This window comes from Sorghum bicolor, chromosome 2 (assembly GCF_000003195.3).
Source record: "Sorghum bicolor cultivar BTx623 chromosome 2, Sorghum_bicolor_NCBIv3, whole genome shotgun sequence".
Classification (NCBI taxonomy): Eukaryota; Viridiplantae; Streptophyta; class Magnoliopsida; order Poales; family Poaceae; genus Sorghum; species Sorghum bicolor.
The window spans coordinates 68,634,339-68,653,787 of record NC_012871.2 but is presented as its reverse complement, the minus strand read 5'-3'; the positions used below and the strand labels follow the sequence as shown (position 1 = coordinate 68,653,787).

The window sequence follows — 19,449 nt, the reverse complement described above, 5'->3', positions numbered from 1 at the left end:
CGAGTTTTACTTCTTAGTTGTTTGTCGATCTCCTCTTTTTGCCTCTCGTTGAACGTCTCAAATTTTTTAAAGCCTCAGGCTGAGGCTTCATCTTTCCCGAAAACTTGTGCTTGCATGATCATTTAGGCCAGTTTCAATGCATGTTTTCTGGAAGTGTCATGCACATTAAATAGAGTGCTATATAAACAAAATTGCTGACTTGGCAGGGTCATTAAATGAAGAAGTTTCATCAGATAAGCGAGGAGTTTCATCCCCATGAAACTCATGTGGCTCGGTTACCTAGTTTATAGTTTTAGTATCTGTGTCATTAAACTATGCATTGAGATTGGCCTTAGCTTTACTCCTAGGCGGTTCTTTGGCTCTTCCAAATACATCTTCTGTAAAACTACCTTACTCCTAGGCGGTTATTTGTGCTTGTCCTCCTCTAAATATACCTTTGCAACATCTTTTTAGGACTTTTGCAAATGTAAATTTGTCAGTCCAAATTGATGCCATTTTCAGAGTTCCTTTTCGAATGATGTCATGGATGATTCCCACATTGGCTACGAAACATCACCTTCTAAACTTGTCAAGCGCGGGGTTAGGAAATGTGAACAAGGGGCCCCACTTGGGCTATGAAATCCCAATAGTAGCCTCTTTGTGGATGACTCGTTTTTGTTTTTTTAAAGTGAGCCCGTGAAATCATATGTCAAAATATTTGTAACTTGAAATGTCATTCCCCGTTGTATGCGAAAGGGAGGGAATACAGTCAATTGTAGTTGAGTTGTCTATGTTTTTATTTTGGGATTATGACGATGATTTTTTTATGCATGTGCTATGACGTTCTCCTAGGCTTTACCATGAGGGGCCTATATAAACAGCTGGCGTTTACTTTCTCGTTGTACTCGTTGTACTTTGACTATTTAAATTGGCAGTACTCTTGTTTTCGAAGCTCGTTGATGTAACTCATTTGCGAGCATCGGATTCCTACAAATTTGACAAAGATAAGCTTTATTGACTTTATCTTTGGTGTATTTACTATATTTTGTGTGGCTGTGTGGATGTCTTCGGATGGAGGGTCATTTGGCTCCTATGGTTTATCGTCTCGAGAAACGTCTGGATCTAGAAAGAAAAGTGCAGATACGTGCTCGACGTCTAGTTTTACGATGCAGAGTCCTCTTCCAGAATAATTTTCGTGACAAGAAGGTGCTAAGCCTGTTTAGAACAGCGATATATCCCAACTGTGGCTCCAAGGGCGCGATACGTGAAATCAATGATGTAGTTCATTTCTAATTTTCTCTCCTTATGGATGGTTGACAAAATCAGAATCTAGGGTGTTTGGCGGGATTCTTATTTCTTTTCGCTACCATCGCGAGACAAGCGGAAATAGACATGCTAATATTACCTATCTGATCAGTGATTCTGGTGTAGAATTATATCATCGAAGATCATATGCTAGGTAGTTAAGATTGTACGAGCCCTAGCAATGAAAGAAGTTCCTTTGCCGAGAGGCACAACAACTTTTTCAGGATTGGATTTTGCATACCATATGTTCTGTTTGTACACAATGTGCTTATGTGCTTCTAGACTCCAATTTTTCAGTAGAGATGGCACTTAAGAAGTTAAGATGCAGGGTACCAACCTAGCGTAGATTGTTTTGCAAGATTTTATGATATGTAATTTGCGAAAAAGTTTATTATGAATTTAGCATACGGATCGAAGGCAGTACGGTTATGTAACTTCGTTCTGTCTAAGACTAGAAGCACATTACTTGAGGGCCGATTTGACACAGTTCACAATAGTTTCATGAGCTATATGATTTTTTTTTGTCAAACACTCTCTTCCTCATCTCTCTCATTCATGCATGAACCTGTTTTGATAAATAGTTTTTCTAAAGTAGCTCAATTTTACCTAGAAACTTACTCATTAAGTTGTTTTCTAGCAAAGCTGAGCAGTGCCAAATGAAACCTTATAGTGCCTAGATATCAAAATAGATGGAGAGAAAAAGAGGGACTTTTGATTTTATCATAGGACTGCCACTGATTGGTAAGTGGCGGTTGCCATTGGCCATGCAAAGTTCTAAAAACTTTTCTTTTAAAAGGCTAAAAATCATTTTTGATTGAGGGCCTGTTTAATTTTCCATAAAATACAAAATACAAAATGCCAAGCTAACTACTTTGGAATGATAAATTATAAAATGCCAAAATTTTTAAGTTATGTTTAGTTTCATCAAAAATACAAAATTTATTGTCCCCATTATGGCCTCTTGAGGCCAAAATCTAAAATAAAGAATAACTACCTTTTTGCTAAAAAAATACACTATGTATTGTATTATTATGCAAAATGATAGACCAAAACTCATAATTTTTTAGATGAAAGGAGAACTAAACACCCCTTGAGTCGTGGAGTCCTTACTTCATTGCAAAAATAAATCCATGTCTTGTTTCTCGAGAAGTCATTTTTTTTTCAAAATTAACTAAATATAAAAATAGTATCAACATTTATATCTCTAAATAAGTTTCTATTATAAAAGTATACACTATACTTAATCTAATGATACTTATTATCCATCATAAATATTAATTAAGTACTCTCTCTATCCTAAATTATAAGACATTCTAAGAATTCTGGAGAGTTAAAGCATATCAAGTTTGGCTAAATTATATGATAAAATAATAACATTTATTATACCAACTATATATTATTAGATTCTTCATTAATTATATTTTCGTAGTATACCTATTTAATGTCATAAATTTTTATATTCTTTTTATAACTTTGGTCAAATTTAAGATGATTTGACTTTCTAAATTCTCGAAATGTCTTATAATTTAAAATGAAGAGAGTAATATATTAACATATTTTAATAAAAATTTGGTTAAATTTGCAATTTGACTTCTCATTAAGCAAGATGTCCACAGCAGGCCTCACAGTCACACGACAGGATATCTTGTGCTGCTGACCTTTTTTTTTTTGCTGCGAATGTGCTCCTGACCTCCCTACCCCACCTCCAGCCCCTCCTACGCGGCCCCACCATCTCCACCTCCCGGACGAACAGACACAAACCAGGTACCAACGACAAATCTCGCGACCTCTCGAAATGAGCGGAACCGGGAGCAGTGTGTAGCGCGAGACGAACGCCGCCGCGAATCCAAACCCTAGAGCCGGGAGGAAGACGGCGAGCGAACCCAGCAACGATCTCTGACCTCCGAAATCCTAGCGCGGCGGTCGCCGCGGTCGGATCTCGGGGGTGACGAAGGATGTCGGATTCAGCATCGATGGCGGCCGCCATCGAGGCGCGGTTCAGCAGCCGCGACCTCATCGGCCGCGGCAACTTCGGCGACGTCTACAAAGGGTACGGATGGTGCCCCACTGCCCCACACCTGTTGGGCAGTCCCCAAATTTCCCTTACCTCTTATTGCCTCGCGCCGATTTTGAGCTCATGCAAGGCAGGCGGCGGCCACGCTTGATTGAGCCGTTAGTTTAGCTTCGGGTCGAGCGGCATTGCGGATTTGGGCGTAGGGGCTGAAGGTGGGGCTGGGTCCAGCGGGTAATTCGTGCGTCGAGTATTGGTAATTAGCTGATCGAGCGGCCAGCTCGGTAGCATCTGTGATGTTATCCATCTGCTTGTTCGAGTTAGTTCCGTGCCATTGATGGTTTCATCGATCTGGGGGAAAATGATGCAGTTTGTTTGCTCAGTGTGGGATTTGGGGGAACAAGCAGTGTAATCAGGTTGAGACAGTGGCTAACCAAGATGAATCTGCACTGCATCTATGCAAATTTATTTTTGTTACTGGGTGATACTACTATTGGATGTCTCTTTGCTTTAAAAAGTGACAAGCAGGTGGCACCATTAGGAGGTGGACTATGCAGCAACTTTGGTGCTAGGCAGGATCGTGTCAGCTACCACCTAGGTGATGTCTAGGAGGCTACATGATTAACCTTTAAACATTGTTCACAAGATACCCGATTTGTATTCTATATACTGATGGTCTGTCTCTGATCTATTGTGAAATGCTGTTCTTGTGAGGAACATGTCTGCCAACAATACTGAAGCTCTAATTATTTTGTTCATGTAGAAGATAAGCACTTTATGATGTGAGGCACTTAAGTGAGGGTAGGCTATTACTGGATGCTTTTTCTCGAAACTTAAAGGATCATGAGCTTTGCGTGTTCTAAAAAATCATATTGGTTCAAAATTTGTTTGTAATTCACAACCCAGACAACTTCCATATGCTATTTATCTGTAAAAGAGTCTTCCCTTTGGACTAGAAAACAATCAGCATGTGAAATGAAAAGTTCTGCTATAGTGCTATGTACTTGTATCATTTCCCAAAATACCTGTATTGCTACTTAACATATAGCACGCATAGAAGTTGTGTGCTGTCTGCTGTTTGCATGGAGGATGACATTATATTTGCCTTATTTCTTTATTTCCCTCGCCAGTAGGCATTTGCTTCACTTAAAATTTTCCCATGAGTTGTACTTCTATTATTTCTGTTGCCTCATGTTTTATGCTGAATCTCAATGCTTACTCAATACCCTGTGTTATTTTTTTGTAGGTTTGACAAGGAATTGAATAAAGAGGTTGCTATAAAAGTCATTGATCTGGAAGAAGCGTGAGTCTCTAACATGAATTTTACCATAACTTCTTATTCTGAACATATTAGTTATTAGTTTTTTGTTTTGCACAGTCACTAATTTAATTGGAACACCTTCTCATTCTACATTCTGTTTTTTTTCTGAATTTCTTCCACCAAGAATTTAATCAAGTTGTTAATTTCTTTTCAACTGATTCCGTTGCAGTGAGGATGACATTGAAGACATCCAAAAGGTTGTGCTTTCACCTTGTGCTCTATATTGTATGCTAGGCTGTCATAGATCAACTTACCTGGTTGATATGTCAAGTTCCTAAAAGGCTTTATTTCCTGTTGCAGGAGATATCTGTTTTGTCACAATGCCGGTGCCCATATATTACTGACTATTACGGCTCTTACCTTCACCAGACTAAATTGTGGATAGTAATGGAATACATGGCTGGTGGTTCTGTAGCTGACCTTGTATGTTTTGTATATCCTTTCTCACTTTATCCACATAGTGTTTAATACAATGCTGCGAACAGTGGAGTTGTGCCCCATTCCATTGTCATTTGTCAAATGTCAAGCACCATTATAAACTACTTGTTGATAACTGATGTTGCTCCATCATTTCCATGTGCAGCTTCAAGCTGGCCCTCCTCTGGATGAAATGTCTATTTCATGCATTCTGAGGGACTTGTTACATGCAATTGAATATCTACACTCTGAAGGAAAAATTCACCGCGATATTAAAGGTTTTACTTCTGCCCATTTCCCTTTCTTATTCAGATGTTTCTTGTGAATGCCCACAACTATTTGGAACAATTATTGACCCAATAGTAATCGAACTATCCAAACCTCATCAATCTTTCTTATGAGGATGTAAATTGGAATAATTCTTCCAATAAACTTTACTTACTTTAGGTGGTAATAGTAATGGATAATTTTTCCAGCTTGACTTTCCTTATCACGAACAGAATGCAATCCCATTGTTGCAAAATGTATTACATATGTCTTAATGGATCTTTCCAGTTGGTCTTGGTAATCCTTGATGGTTAGCTAATTGGAGAAACTCAAGTCTTTCACTTGAGTAGTAACTGCAGAGACAAGTGGTGTATTGTACCTTCAATAATAGACTCATAATCGTTAAGTGGTTTATATAAGTGTGTGCCTATTCTCTCCTGTTTGGCTTTCTAATAAGAGGAATCTAAAACTGACAGGAGGCTTCTTGATAAGGGTGGCACTCCTCTATTCTGTAAGCAGTATAACTATAGCACACACAGTCTTTCTTGTGGAACATGTTTCTATGAAAAAAGTAGGTTGTTAGTGACAGGTTAGCCTAGTGTTAGCCTAGTTACCATTTACCTTGCTGTAATTGTGTTTTACTTTACCTAACAGGTTCCTTGGCAGCCAAGTTGAATATGGTGCCTTGTGAACCAAGTTGCTGTTAGACAGTTTTGCTTTAGGTAGTTAGAATCTGTCAGGAACATGTTGGGATGCTGTCTGCTCTCTAGGCTATATATGCAGCAGCCCCTCTCCCTTGTATCACGTGAGTTCTGTTTTGCTTTTGCAAGTTCAATACAATCCAAGCGGCCTCTGGCCAAGCTGCCCTCTGGCAGTTCAATTCCAGTTCTTGCAATTAGTTCATGCCAACAGTTAGTGGTTGATTGGTATTACTCTTGCATTGCAAATACTATTCAGGAAACCTATCCAATGCATTGATCTATTGAGTTGCATGCACCGACCAGTTCAACCCAAAAGCTTAAGCTGGTGGGAAGAGGTGGGCAATTCACTTATATTTCAACAATCCCCCTCACGTGGAGGCTCCCTCAGGCCTCAGAGGCTCAGACGTGGAATAGGAGCGAGCAACAATTATTTTATTTAATTGTGCTAACCAGGATTTGAACTCAAGACCTTTGGCTCTGATACCATATTGAGTTGCATGCACCGACCATTTCAACCCAAAAGCTTAAGCTGATGGGAAGAGGTGGGCAATTCACTTATATTTCAACATGAACTACCCTAATTCACTAGCTGCTACCATCCCACCTTGGGATGAGATCATATCTGATACTTTCTATCAAGTTAGTTGATGATTACTTTATGATACAATACAATAAAATTTCTTGACCTTTTATTAACTGCTCCCTTTGAATTCCTTGGTTGTATAAAATTTGGATCTTATTTGTTATTCAATTATACTTGGTTGGGCTAATACTGAATATGCTGAAGGGTGGGTGAAGAATTGTTTTTTCTGTTGTTAGTAGCATGAGCCTGGATAGATTTGAAATCTTATAGGTGCTGGTGGACGTGAAGAGAGAGCAACCCTCACCAAAGCACCCTATTCACAAATTATTTGGTACTTTGGTGATGGACAGTTGGTAATGCTCTTCCACATACAGTTATGTGGAGGATTTCACAAATACAGATAATCCTATTGTCGTGCAAGGAATAATTATCGGGATATGTTGTCATTAGTGTCATTTATTTGATTATTTCTTGTCTTGAAAGTTGTAATGCCAAGTATGATAAATATTGAAGTGAAATCATTGTTTCATATTTTGCAGCGGCAAATATTCTCCTCACTGAAAGTGGAGATGTGAAGGTATAACTTTTATGACTGCGGAAGATTCCGCATTTAGGAATGCTTTCCATTGTGGTACATCTATTGTCAATTTCTAGTTCATAATATGTATTCTGCTGTTACTATGTGTATTTCATAGGTTGCGGACTTTGGTGTTTCTGCACAGCTGACTAAAACAATGTCTAGGAGAAAGGTACAACCTTAACCATTCTTCTGTTATGTCAGGTTGCTTAGTGTTTCTGGCTTTCTGAACATGCATTGGGAACCTATTAAGCCCTCAACTACACATCTACTGTTAAATCCTTGGAGTAAATCAATGTTATTTATTCTAGATAAACTGCTTAGCTGTCGTTTTCACACAACAACTAAACTGTCAGTCTTGTCTCTGTTAAAAACAAAACTTGATGGTTGTGTTTGCCATATATGTGCTGTGCTAGTAAACATTGATTAAACATTATTTTGTATATAACTAAGAGTAAAATGGAGCATGTTCAAATGGGGCATGTTCTTGTCAAGCATTGTTTAAACATTATGACTTCCATTGTAAAACTAAGAGTAACCAGTGAAAATGGATATGTAGATTTGAAAAATACATTTTTATTTTTTATATAACTCTAATATCTATGGTTAAAAATGCATCTTTGTTTTCACAGCTATTTTAGATTTAGTAAAAATCTACACTATTACAATTGGCCATGGTTGCCAATTGCTTTTCATATACGTAAATTAGATATACCTTCTTCATATATTCAATGGACTTCTGGTATAATTATTAGTTTATCCTTGGAAGCATGTTGGCTGGCTGTATATTTAATTGCAGATGGCTTCCATTGAGAAATTTAAAATTGGTGACAAATTGGATAAAATGGTGCTTGGTAATGGGTGCAGCCTTCTAAGAGGTACACAGCCAAGTAGGGCAAAGTACTGTTTTCAGGAAATTAACGTGCCATTTGCTATGAACCAACCAACTAATCAGCTGTGGAGCTATGTGTTCTTATTGTGGTCAGGTGCTCCTATAGCATTTAGTAAATCCTATATAAATTTACTGTTTGCAAGTATGAACAAGTGGAGCTGACCCCAGTAGCCTGGCTCCACCCAAAAAAAAGCACTCTATTTCCTTAATATGACTTGGTATATTGTATATGAGTCCCTTACGTATTGTTTTCCTCTTCTAAGTTGTCATGTGGGGCAATTCAGCCGTAGGGCTAAGAAGGCAAGTGCAGCTGGCCAGAAAAGTGGCTAATTAGCTGCTGTTAAGGGCGCACCATTAGCTGGTGCTAAATTTAGTAACTCATTAGTGAGTGATTGAGAGAAATCAGAGGAATAATTATTAGGAAAGTCTTGAGGAGTGATTGGCAGTCCACTGCCTATATGTAAGCCGAATGGCCCTTCATGAAAATCAAGCAAAGTATTATCCCTAACCTCTCTTGTTCTTCCTCTAAATCAACTGGGTACTGAGGGGTAATACCTCGCCCCAACCATGGATCGTGGCTATGAACTACGTAGCCGGGGTCCTGCTACCCTTTCCCCCGGCGCCCTTGACATAAGTACTGTTGAAATGTTACATCCATCTACATGGTGGTTGAATCATTGTTGATTTTTCTTAAAGTGCCTTATCATGGAGCAAAATGCCCAAATGTGGTTTGAACTGTTTATGATTGCTGCTAACACTGGCGTTTACTACTTCATCATTTCATGGTCGCATGTGGCTTGAAGGGTGTATGTGGTTCATGGTACATAGCTCTTTGTTCTGTATCATATATCTGAAATAATCTGTTTACTGTTTCGGAGCATTAGTGTGACTCTGTGAGAATGCTGCCATGAGTCATGCTGCTGTCTGGTTAGCGGTAGAGTGCCACACTAGGAAATATGCATTCATGCTTGGTCTGTGTAGTGGGGAATCGGTTTAGCAGATTTGAAGCCTTGATTATGCTTGGGCATCATGTTGAGTTGTTTTTTTTAATGTAAGGAGTGCAGGGAAGGGAGGAAAGTAGTGGATGGTTCAAAGTTTTATTTGTAAGCATGAACTTGTTTGTATCAGTTGATTGCTCTATATGGGAGGCCTTATTTGTTATGTTGATATTTTACCATTTTAACACTTAGATTCAGGACAAGCATGCACTCATTTGTTTGAATTTTATGGCAAAATATTCTCTTTGATAATTTACATTGATTAAAGAGTGAGCCTTAGTACTGCTGGTCTGCTGCTAATGATTTTAAACTGTTCAGACATTTGTTGGAACTCCCTTTTGGATGGCACCTGAGGTTATTCAAAATTCTGAAGGGTACAATGAGAAGGTACTTGTGCATTTGCTAAACAAATTTATTAGTATTGAGCTTTATAGACAAGACTGTGTTTCAATGCAGGCAGATATCTGGTCTTTAGGTATCACTGCTATTGAAATGGCTAAAGGTGAACCCCCTTTGGCAGATATTCATCCCATGAGAGTTCTTTTCATGATACCTCGTGAGAACCCTCCGCAGGTAATTTGATTAATTTTCAGTAACTTACCAAAAGTACCAGTATGCATTTCTATGCAAGAAGATAAATGGTTTGTATTAATATGCAGCTTGATGAACATTTCTCGAAACCAATGAAAGAGTTTGTGTCACTATGTTTAAAGAAGAATCCAGCGGAGGTAAAATTATTGTTACTATTATTATTTTTGGAACTCAAGGCAGGAGCACTGCCATTTCAATTAGAAATTACTCATATTAAGATCACTCAGTTAAGGAAAACTGGCAACTGGGTAAAAAGCCCATTGTGTGCAAACCTTCTAGCTAAACTAGATCTTGGATCACTGCCAAACGACCTAAACCACAACACCTGCCCAACTACCTAGCTTAATTAGGCCTGATTATGGCCTTCACATATATGTTCTAAAACAGAATTTTTATATGTAAGCTTGAATGACATTGAAGTTTGTTGTTCTGCCTTACTTATGCTTAATGCTCTCTTTCACTTTCTCACAGAGGCCTAGTGCCAAGGAGCTTCTTAAGCATCGTTTCATAAAAAATGCCCGAAAGACTCCAAAGCTTTTGGAGCGAATAAGGTTTGGGTTATTCTTTCTTCTCAGTGAAAATTGAGTAAATGGATGCACTTGAATGTTTATCTCATTCACTCTGTGTGCTTTCTATTACTGTTATTGGTAGAGAGCGGCCAAGATTTGCAGGAAAAAGCATGGATGACACACAAAATGGGCAAACACATGATGAAGAAGAGGATTTTGGTACAGGCACTATCAAGGTCAATAGGACAAAAGATACAGCTCCGTCTTTGAGGTATATTAAGTCAACATTAAGCAAACTTTGGTCTGTCACTCTGTCTTCACTACCTGATTCTTTTTTTCCTACTGTAGTCAAGGAACAGTTAGGAAAGCTACAGTCAGGGACTTTCCTGATAGATCAGAGGGCACGGGAACTGTCCGAGTTGTTTCAAGGCCTCCTCAAATTGCCTCCACCAAGGATGGTAGATCTGATATGCCTCAAAGTCCAAAAGCACCAATACGTACAACTGATCGAGAAAATCAGAGGAAGTCATCATGGACTGGATCTGAAGATTCTCTCTCTCAGAGAGATACGCAGAGCGAACGTGGGAGAGTAGAAAGTTCTACTGATGATGTAATATTTTGGCCTTTGGCATGCAACTTGGTTAAATTGTGATGATTTCACTAACTATAATTCTTTGCCAGAATGATCAGTCTGTAAGCGGGTCAGGAACTGTTGTGTTACGCTCACCAAGAGCATCTCAGTTGTACTCAACAGCTAGCAACCACAGTACCAAGGTAACTTACAAACATCAGTTTTTCTATTTCTTAAGATTAACATCCTGTCTATGTAAGACAGGACAAGGATAGAAGTGAGCAGCAGCAGCTGACACATCTTACTTGTTAGCCTCCCAGCAGATTTTCCTCATATGAAGATATGTCTAATAGTGGGACAGTTGTTCGGACCCAAAATGAAGACCCAGAAACTCCACGATCTTCAAGGTCAAGGCTGGGGATGCAAGAAAAGGCAGCAAATACTTCTCTTGAGGATAGTGCCATTAACCTTGCAGAGGTGATGCACATTAACAATTTTGTTGGCAATTTTGTTTGTGGTTATTAGTCAATGCATAGTTATAATGTACATGGTGGTAAATGCAGGCAAAGGCTGCTTTGCAGGCTGGGTTAAGAAAGGGAAATGCTCGAGAAAGACCTATTATCAGCAGGCATGAAAAGGGATCACATGAGCATAGAACTTCTGGAGTAAATAGTCAAGAGGTTCAAAGGTATTTCAAGCTTACCTTTACCTGTGTTTAATTTCATTGGTAGAAACATTGTGCCGTTATTATTAAAGTTTTCTTTAACCAAAGTGTGTTCTTTATCCTAGTGAGGATGTTGACACGCAGAAAGGTCGTAAATTACGGCAATTACCTGATGGGCAGTCAGCTTCTCGTGCTTCTAGTTCTGTAGCTCCACCTGCAGTCTCATCATTGCTACTCCCTTCCCTGAAAGAGGTAAAATAACATGGCTTTTGGATTTTTTCCCCTGTTTTTATTGAATCATACAAATTGTTCATGTTTATTTTAATTTGACCCCTTCATATTTGCCCTCTCTAAGAAATTGTATTAATATTTTGAGATACCAATATACCATGAGAGTGCTTTAGTGTTGCTTTCTTTGCATCCCTCTGGACATGTCTTCTAACTTTTGGACATTATTGCTTTCATGCTGTAGGCTACTGGTGACAAGTTTGATCGGCCTGCTGTTCATGCTTTCCTTGATTCCTTGATGGATCTAGAACACGAAATACCTGGATCATGCGAAGTACTGGTTGGCAGATTGCTACACCGGCTAGGGAGGTGCGACCATCACTATGCTCTCACGTGCAGTTATCTCACCTCTTAATTGACTCACAATACCTTCTCTGCAGCTCAAAGGATTCCTCATTGCAAGGTCTTCAGGAGACGGCAATGTCAATTTTCACTAAGAAACCTGAATCCCCCTCTGAAAAAGCAGGCGACAAGAAATTAGCTAATATGCCACCATTGGCTGCTCCTACCGTAAGCCCGCTGGCAAGGTTCCTTCTCACAAGGTTGGTGCACAGTTACATATCTTTCAGCTTGCCTAGTAATGCCCATGACAAGTAACAAGTTTCTGCCATCATTGCAGGTGGCAAAACCAAGTTTCACAAGATCTTAACTCTGTTTGATCCCTGTGACTTAGAAAAGAGATTTCATGTTTGATTCGGTGTATAATTAATATTTTTTTAGTGTACATAACGCAATCTTTAGAACTTTACTTCTGCCAGATGGTCCCAACCACCTGTTATTTCATTTGTTGTGTTCATGGTGAATAACATATTTCCTGCCCCTTTTCCGGTGTAACTGCCACCACCATACATGTATGACATCTCATGAACATTGTAGACATATCCAAAATTTACCAGTTGACAATACTTGAAGCTTGGTGAATTGTTTCACCAGAGTTCAGTTATATTATGTTTCTTTGTACTTCAAAGCTTTAAAGGACAGGTAAGAACATTCTATCCGTGCAAAACATAATCTGGGGAACATCACGGCAATTGTGCACGCAACTCTTGGTGAAGCTTGAACGATATGGAGCTCACTTCTAAAGTAAATTTGATCTCACACCTAAAGTACTAGCACGTTTGGGTTTGTACCGCATCAGGATAGCTCTGGCTGGTGACTGCTCAAGGATCAATTTGCAGCGAAGCAAGGGAAAACACGGCTGGAATCTCAAAACGGCATTGTTTTTGAGATGTTTGGATGGGAGTGTTAAAGTTTAATAGGTACTTCCTCCATCCTAAATTGTAAGTCATTTTAAGAATTTTGGAAAGTCAAACTTTTTTAAGTTTGATCAAATTTATATAATAAAATAATTATTATTATGATACCAATTAAGTATCATTAGATTCTTCCTTAATTATATTTTTATAGTATACTCACTTTACGTTATAAATCTTAGTATTTCTCACTATAATTTTGGTCAAACGTAAAAATGCTTTGACTCTCCAAAATTCTTGGAATGACTTACAATTTGGGATAAAGGGAGTATTGTAGTATTTCGTCTTATTTGATAATTAGTGTTCAATCATGGACTAATTAGGTTTAAAAGATTTGTCTCACAAATTACTGTCTAGCTGTGTTTTTAGTTTTGTAAATAGTCTATATTTAATACTTTAGGCATATGTTTAAATATTTTAAACATTCAATATGATGGACGATAAATTTTACTGAAAGCAACGAAACGAGGCCTTAGCAAATTCGTCCTGAAAACCTACCGACGCTTGCTCGAAATGAGTCTCATCGACACAAGCAGACGATGATGTGCCGCATCCTAGTTAGGCCAGCTAAGGCATCCTATCATGCCATGGAGACGAGAGAAATGTTGAAAAAGTAAGATAGAATAAGATAAAAAGTTAGATTTCCTTCAATCGGCGTGGGGTGGACTTATCCATGAGAGGGGCTACAACTCTTTCAAAATCTAAGATTTTTTTTTGAACTAGTTTTAAGCTAACAAAATTGTAATGGCCAATTTTCACGGTTGTAGGTCTCTGAGGCACAATTCTCTCATACGAATTCTAAATTAGACATTTGACAGTTAATTTTGTCAATAAACAATTTGACTGATTTTGGGAAACAGGGCATCCTAGATTAATCGGTATTAGATATTTTTTGTTGTTGTTGGTATGTGGTTCCTGGATTGGTCGAAAGTTCCATGATAGTTGATCCATTGATCGGCCGTGGACATTCTGTGCTAACTTGGAGGCTGGCAAGGCATCAAGAGCGGCAATGTGTTGTCAGACGCGCGGCTGGCTGGACGGTGGCTTAACGAGTTGACGTCTTTTGACACATCCTAGACCTCTCCGTGATCTGCCAGCAAATCTATGTACCAGTACCGTTAACCCCCCCGGGGCCCACCCACAGCCTCGCCCGGGAAATAGCCGTTGCGCGCAGCGGGCGCGGGCGCGTCCGGGCGTGAGCCCACGGCCCACACCCACCCACCAGGGCAACTCCTCTATGAAGCCTGGCCTGGCACAGTGTTCAAACCTCCCGACCGTTGGAGCCCCCCTACCCCCTATGCCCACCCCCAACGTTCTTCTCCCGATCGGCTCCACCTGATCCATCATCCCCCGCCGACGTTTCCTTCTTCTTCTGCTTCATTCACTCCTTACCGCTTCAGGAGGCCGCCGCATAGTTAGAGAGAGAGAGAGAGAGAGAGAGAGAGAGAGCCCTAGGCGTCTGATCCCCCAAGCCCTAGGCGTAGGATTCCACGTCCATCCATGGCGCTGGACACGGGGACGGTGGCGGCGGCGGCGGGGATCGACGAGGCGTACGAGTTCTCCGCGCCCAGGTTCTTCGACTTCATCACCGAGGAGACGGAGGATGACGTACGCGCCGCCGAGAGCTGGTTCGAGGCTGCCCGCAGCCACGCCCCCTCGCGTACGTACCCTCGCGCCGCCGAGGCCTTCTTCCTCGTCGATCGCCCTCCCTCCTTCCCTCCCAGTTCCGCCTCCGCTTCAGCCCTTATTTCCCTCGCTGAATTTTTCCTTATTTTTTTCCCCATATTCCCGATTCCAGCGTTCAACCACAGGATCAAGGAAACGAGGGCGGAGGCCAAGGTCGCGGTCCTCTGCGATTTCGCGGAAGCCGAGGAGCCGGCTCCGGAGGTAAACAAACGGAAGGGGATTGCTCTAGTTCCTAATTCCTAGTTCCGCCCTGATTTTGTCTGTTCCGCCTCGTTTGTCTCGTCTGGCGATTTATGCGTTTGTAAATTGTGCAGGAGGTGCCCGTGGAGGCGGTAGCAGGAAGCGTCACCGTTCACGGAGCAGAGGCTATTGATGGGTAAGCACACCGGACACATCCCCTACTAAAGTTCATCTGAGTTCATCATGGTGGCAAGTTAGGCAAGTTTGTGTGCCATATGTTTTGGTCAGTGCTCCGTGTCCTGAGGCAATGTCGGAATCGCCGCCGGCTGATGAAATGTCGGGGTCACCTCCGACTCAAGAAGAGAAAGATGAACCGTCCCAATCTCTCGAGTTCTTCTCGGCGACGGACCAGACTCAACAAGAGAAAGATGAATCGCCCCAATCTTTCGAGTTCTTCTCGGCGACGGACCAGTCTGTAAAACGTGAGTTGCTATTTGCTAACTCAACTCTGTTATTTGATTACTTCGGGTGGAAAATTGTGGTGTCTTAGTTCTGACTTCGACACTACCATGACTTTAGCAGCAGATGGTGGTGCTGCCAGCACGCCTAAGATGCAGACGCGTCCTCCTTCCCCTCCTATCAAAGTTGCCTCTGCGATTTCGACATGTGACAGTTCTTCAGTGAATACTGGGGGGCGCACGCCGAAGACGGAGGCAAACATGGGCAGAGCAGGTCCTATGGCTGCTTCAACGACTGCCAAGAGGAGCGTGAGCAAGTAAGATTCAAGCTCATCTGTGCATATTGAAAAATCTTAAGATTGTTTCCGTTGTCTGAGTTGTTGGCTTTTCAGGGGTGCTCGTGATTTGGGGACTGGAAAGGCAGCCAGTGCTGGTGCTGAAATTTCACAAGAAAACCAAGCGGTGAAAAGGCAGAAGCTTGATGATGGAAGAGCCAGACAGGTAAGGGAATGAGAATAGAGACAAACTTGTAGATTCATGTCACTGTTGTGTTGTAATTTTTCTTTTTCGTTGCTCTTGTGCTCAGATACTGAATGTCAAGACTAAGGTGCTGCCTCATAAGGGAAGAGCTCAGTTAGCTGGAAGCAATGAGGTGAGGAGGTCCCGTGAGGATATGAGCTCTGTGAAGGTAAAAATTCCTTTCCTGCTACTAAGGAAGTATTCCAGTTTAGTGGGGATTGGATAGAGATAAAATTGAAGATGCAGTGTTACTGATGTGAATCCTGTGGTTCTTTTAGGAAGCACTTCCATATGTATCAGCTGCTGAATTGGTTAAGAAGTTTGAATCAGGGACTAGAAAGCTGAGCATTACTCACAGCAGATCTCGTTCTCATGTAAGTATTCATTTCCCATATCAGTTGTACATTAGCTTGTCATTATTACATTATTGCAACTCCATTTCACCGCTCACGTGCCTATGAGGATTACCAACATGCATATATTTATTACAACTCGAATACTGAATCAGTAAAACAGTCTTGAATCTTGATAAATAATTAAGTGGCTTGACATCCAAAATGCTTATGCGTTATGCAGGAGGATGCTGCATTACAGGGAAGGCCTAAGCTGCTTATGTTAACTAGACCGAAGGATCCTGAGTTTCAAACTTCCCACAGAGTACGAGCAGTCAAGGTGAAGAGCTCTGCAGAGCTAGAGGAGGAAATGTTGGCAAAGATCCCCAAGTTCAGGGCACGGCCATTCAACAAAAAGGTGTGAATTTGCTTACATGAAAGAAGACTTTCTTACTTTAACTGCATGCTGACTAGTTGCTTCATTTTTCCTTAAGATTGCTGAGGCCCCGTCGTTCCCTCCACTTCCAAGGAAAGCCCCACAGGTCCCCGAATTCAATGTGCGTATTCTATCATAGTGGCAAATTCATGAATGGAAGACTCTTTTTATTGATTAATTCATTTATGTCTTTGCATCAACTACAGGAATTCCATCTTAAAACAATGGAGAGAGCAACTCGATATGCAGACACCTGTTCAGAAGTTTCTTGTGCAGATACTGTCCGGGTAAGTTCCTAGTTGCCTAGCTGCTACATCTTAGGATGCTAGTTATTATTAATTTTTTAGCTACAAAGTTCAATGTTTCAATCTTGCAGAGTCAAAATAAGCCACTGAAATTGAAGGAACCAAAGCCACCACAACTTCATACAGCAATGAGAGTTCGGCCACCAAGGTTTGCTTTTGCCACACAAAATTGATGAACTAAAGTCGTTTTAGCAGACATCAGTCTTTTTTTTTTTTTTTTTTGCTAGATTCTAACATCATCTTTCAACAGTGTGAAGAGTTCTCAGGAACTTGAACTGGAGGAGCTGGAGAAGGCCCCCAAGTTCAAGGCCAGACCACTAAACAAAAAGGTACTAGCACTTGTCATAGATAAACATAAATTTGATTAGAGCTTCACTTTTGGGCCTCATGTCTTGCAGATTCTTGAGAGCAAGGGAGAAATTGGTTTGCCTCCTAATCCAAAGTCTCAGGTCACAGCTCCCAAGGAGTTCCATTTCTCTACCGATGTTCGCTTGGGCCCTCCATCAGTTGCTGACTTATTTGACAAGGTATTTATCGATAGCCATACGGTAGTATAATAACCACTATATTGTTTTTTGGTCAAAATCTTATTAAGCGCTTTCCTATTTTGCAGCTGTCTCTTCACTCTGAATGTTCTTCGAACAGCAACAGGCAAGATGTGCCCAGATGCACCATACCAAACCCTTTCAATTTACAAACAGAGGTTCGTGAGATGTGTTTTTTTTTTTTTTGAGTCATAGCATTTCTCATCATGTTTGTGCAACAGAATAATTATACATCCCTTGTTGCAGGAAAGAGGTCATTTGAAAGAGAGGCAGCTAGAAGCACAGCTCTTGCAAAAGAAGATGGAGGAGGAAAAGGCCAGGGTTCACAGAGCTAATCCTTATCCATACACCACAGACTATCCGATCGTATGTGAAAATTTTACTCTGAACATTTTCAGCTGGCACCATTCTTGATTCATCCCGTCTAACACAAATCCTTGTTCAGATGCCACCGAAACCTGAACCGAAGCCCTGTACAAGACCAGAAGGCTTTCAACTAGAGAGTTTGGTGAGACATGAACTAGAGCAGCAAAGGCTGATGGAAGAACGGCAGAGAACGGAGAGGGAAGAGGCTCAGAGGAGAATCGTCAAAGCTCAACCTGTACTGAAAGAGTGAGTAACACATGCAGCCATTTCCCGTAAGAATACGTCCTTTTTTGTGAACGAGGTGTATAAAACAGCCTTTTGTAATCTTGTCACAGGGATCCCATCCCACTTCCGGAGAAAGAGCGGAAGCCTCTCACTGAAGTTCAACAATTTGTGTTGCATGTTGATGAGAGGGCAGTACAGAGATCAGAATTTGATAGCATGGTCAGTAAGCTTTCCCCTCTGCTTTTCTTCATTGGTACTCTCGCACTCGCTAGAGCATGCTATTCATTTATTTTGGTTGACACCTTGTGGTAGATAAAATGTTCATTTATTTTGTGTGCGATGCAGATAAAAGAGAAAGAAAAGAATTACAAAAGATTGAGAGAGGAGAACGAATTCGCGCAAAAGGTACAAATATCTCCCCTGCTCCTTGAATGCTCCGCTCCAAATGTTGCACGCATTCTTTTTACACCTGCTCCTGCTGATCGACCGACGCAATCTCTGTGTCTGAAGATTGAGGAGGAGAAGGCACTGAAGCAGTTGAGGAGAACCATGGTGCCACATGCCCGGCCGCTCCCCAAGTTTGACAGACCATTCCGACCACAGAAGTGAGTACAGCAAAACTTCCTCTTCCCCAGTGTCCAGCCTTCTCGATCTCATCTCACAGATTGGCGATTTCTGTCCTCACAGATCGACGAAGCAGGTGACCAGACCAAAGTCTCCGCAGCTTCAGGTGGATGAGCGAGGGGCAAGGAGGCACGCTCTCATCAGATGATCACCACCATCCTCCCCTCCAGATCTCTCCGCCGCTGTACTACACTGATCGAGTTATTTTCTTTGCTTTGGGCGGTCAAGATCATTCCCGATCTTGCCGTCGATCTGTTTGTCGGGTTACTATGATTCTTTCTCTGCTGACCCATGTGTGTAGTCTAGAGCAGGCCAGGGCCCTAATAACAGCAATCTTTGTCAGTCCAACACAGCTGACACGGTGTGTGCCCAGATAGATAGGATCGGCGATCGCCGCTAGTGTGCGTTAGGTTGGTTTGTGTGTGTGCGTGTGTAGTGTGTGTTTGTGTATTATGATTATCTCGATTATGACACTTGTTAATCACTTAATCCGATGATGATACCTTCATATACTGTGTGGTGTGCGGTGGTAGGCCCTTGCTTCTATGGATGGAGAGCCATCCAAGAGATTCGTTCTCCTGCTGGCATATGGAACGCACGAACTCAGAACAAATTGTCACCCTGACCTGACCTGAACAAAGCGCCGCCAATGTGGATATGCATACGGGGACGAGGGACGCACGGCCTCTCCCTCTCTGAATACGCACGCATCCAGAAATCCCACCTAGCTTGTCCAATTGTTCCACAGGTAGCGTGCCGTGCGCTCGCGTTTTTTCTTTCTGTTCATTCAAAGAGCTTGACATGGGCCTTGTTTAGTTAAGGCCTTGTTTAGTTCCGAAAAATTTT

The 19,449-nt window shown here is 41.2% G+C and overlaps 2 protein-coding genes across 5 annotated transcripts; both read left to right on the top strand.

Annotated features, from left to right (window-relative positions):
- LOC8080727 (serine/threonine-protein kinase 25) lies at positions 3,009-12,619 on the top strand. Of its 3 annotated transcripts, none has more exons than XM_021454003.1 (20): positions 3,009-3,334; positions 4,542-4,598; positions 4,786-4,813; positions 4,917-5,039; positions 5,200-5,311; positions 7,124-7,161; positions 7,280-7,333; positions 9,370-9,438; positions 9,508-9,624; positions 9,711-9,779; positions 10,114-10,193; positions 10,294-10,422; positions 10,500-10,761; positions 10,842-10,925; positions 11,035-11,199; positions 11,286-11,410; positions 11,512-11,638; positions 11,859-11,983; positions 12,055-12,216; positions 12,294-12,619. In XM_021454003.1, exons 1-20 carry the CDS (start codon positions 3,240-3,242, stop codon positions 12,331-12,333), a joined length of 2,061 nt encoding a protein of 686 aa, XP_021309678.1. In that variant the 5' UTR covers positions 3,009-3,239; the 3' UTR covers positions 12,334-12,619. The 3 variants fall into 3 exon arrangements, with proteins under 3 accessions (XP_021309678.1, XP_002462909.1, XP_021309679.1); XM_002462864.2 differs by having other exon boundaries at positions 10,833-10,925; XM_021454004.1 differs by lacking the exon at positions 3,009-3,334 and adding an exon at positions 3,386-3,893 and having other exon boundaries at positions 10,833-10,925.
- LOC8080726 (protein TPX2) lies at positions 14,221-19,115 on the top strand. 2 transcript variants are annotated; one of them, XM_021452536.1, is made up of 21 exons: positions 14,221-14,587; positions 14,726-14,814; positions 14,928-14,989; positions 15,082-15,275; positions 15,376-15,568; positions 15,644-15,752; positions 15,838-15,939; positions 16,049-16,144; positions 16,347-16,520; positions 16,597-16,659; positions 16,745-16,825; positions 16,915-16,991; positions 17,094-17,172; positions 17,242-17,370; positions 17,457-17,546; positions 17,635-17,754; positions 17,834-18,000; positions 18,090-18,198; positions 18,325-18,384; positions 18,490-18,584; positions 18,667-19,115. In XM_021452536.1, exons 1-21 carry the CDS (start codon positions 14,428-14,430, stop codon positions 18,749-18,751), a joined length of 2,334 nt encoding a protein of 777 aa, XP_021308211.1. In that variant the 5' UTR covers positions 14,221-14,427; the 3' UTR covers positions 18,752-19,115. The 2 variants fall into 2 exon arrangements, with proteins under 2 accessions (XP_021308211.1, XP_021308209.1); XM_021452534.1 differs by having other exon boundaries at positions 15,373-15,568.

Excerpts from the sequence above, each read along its gene's own strand:
- LOC8080727 (XM_002462864.2), top strand. The coding sequence starts at position 3,240 with ATGTCGGATTCAGCATCGATGGCGGCCGCCATCGAGGCGCGGTTCAGC. Across the intron at positions 10,926-11,034 it reads CTAGCAACCACAGTACCAAG|CCTCCCAGCAGATTTTCCTC; the intron begins GTAACTTACAAA and ends CTTACTTGTTAG. Across the intron at positions 11,639-11,858 it reads TACTCCCTTCCCTGAAAGAG|GCTACTGGTGACAAGTTTGA; the intron begins GTAAAATAACAT and ends TTCATGCTGTAG.
- LOC8080726 (XM_021452534.1), top strand. The coding sequence starts at position 14,428 with ATGGCGCTGGACACGGGGACGGTGGCGGCGGCGGCGGGGATCGACGAG. Across the intron at positions 14,815-14,927 it reads CCGAGGAGCCGGCTCCGGAG|GAGGTGCCCGTGGAGGCGGT; the intron begins GTAAACAAACGG and ends TAAATTGTGCAG. Across the intron at positions 17,371-17,456 it reads TTGCTGACTTATTTGACAAG|CTGTCTCTTCACTCTGAATG; the intron begins GTATTTATCGAT and ends CCTATTTTGCAG.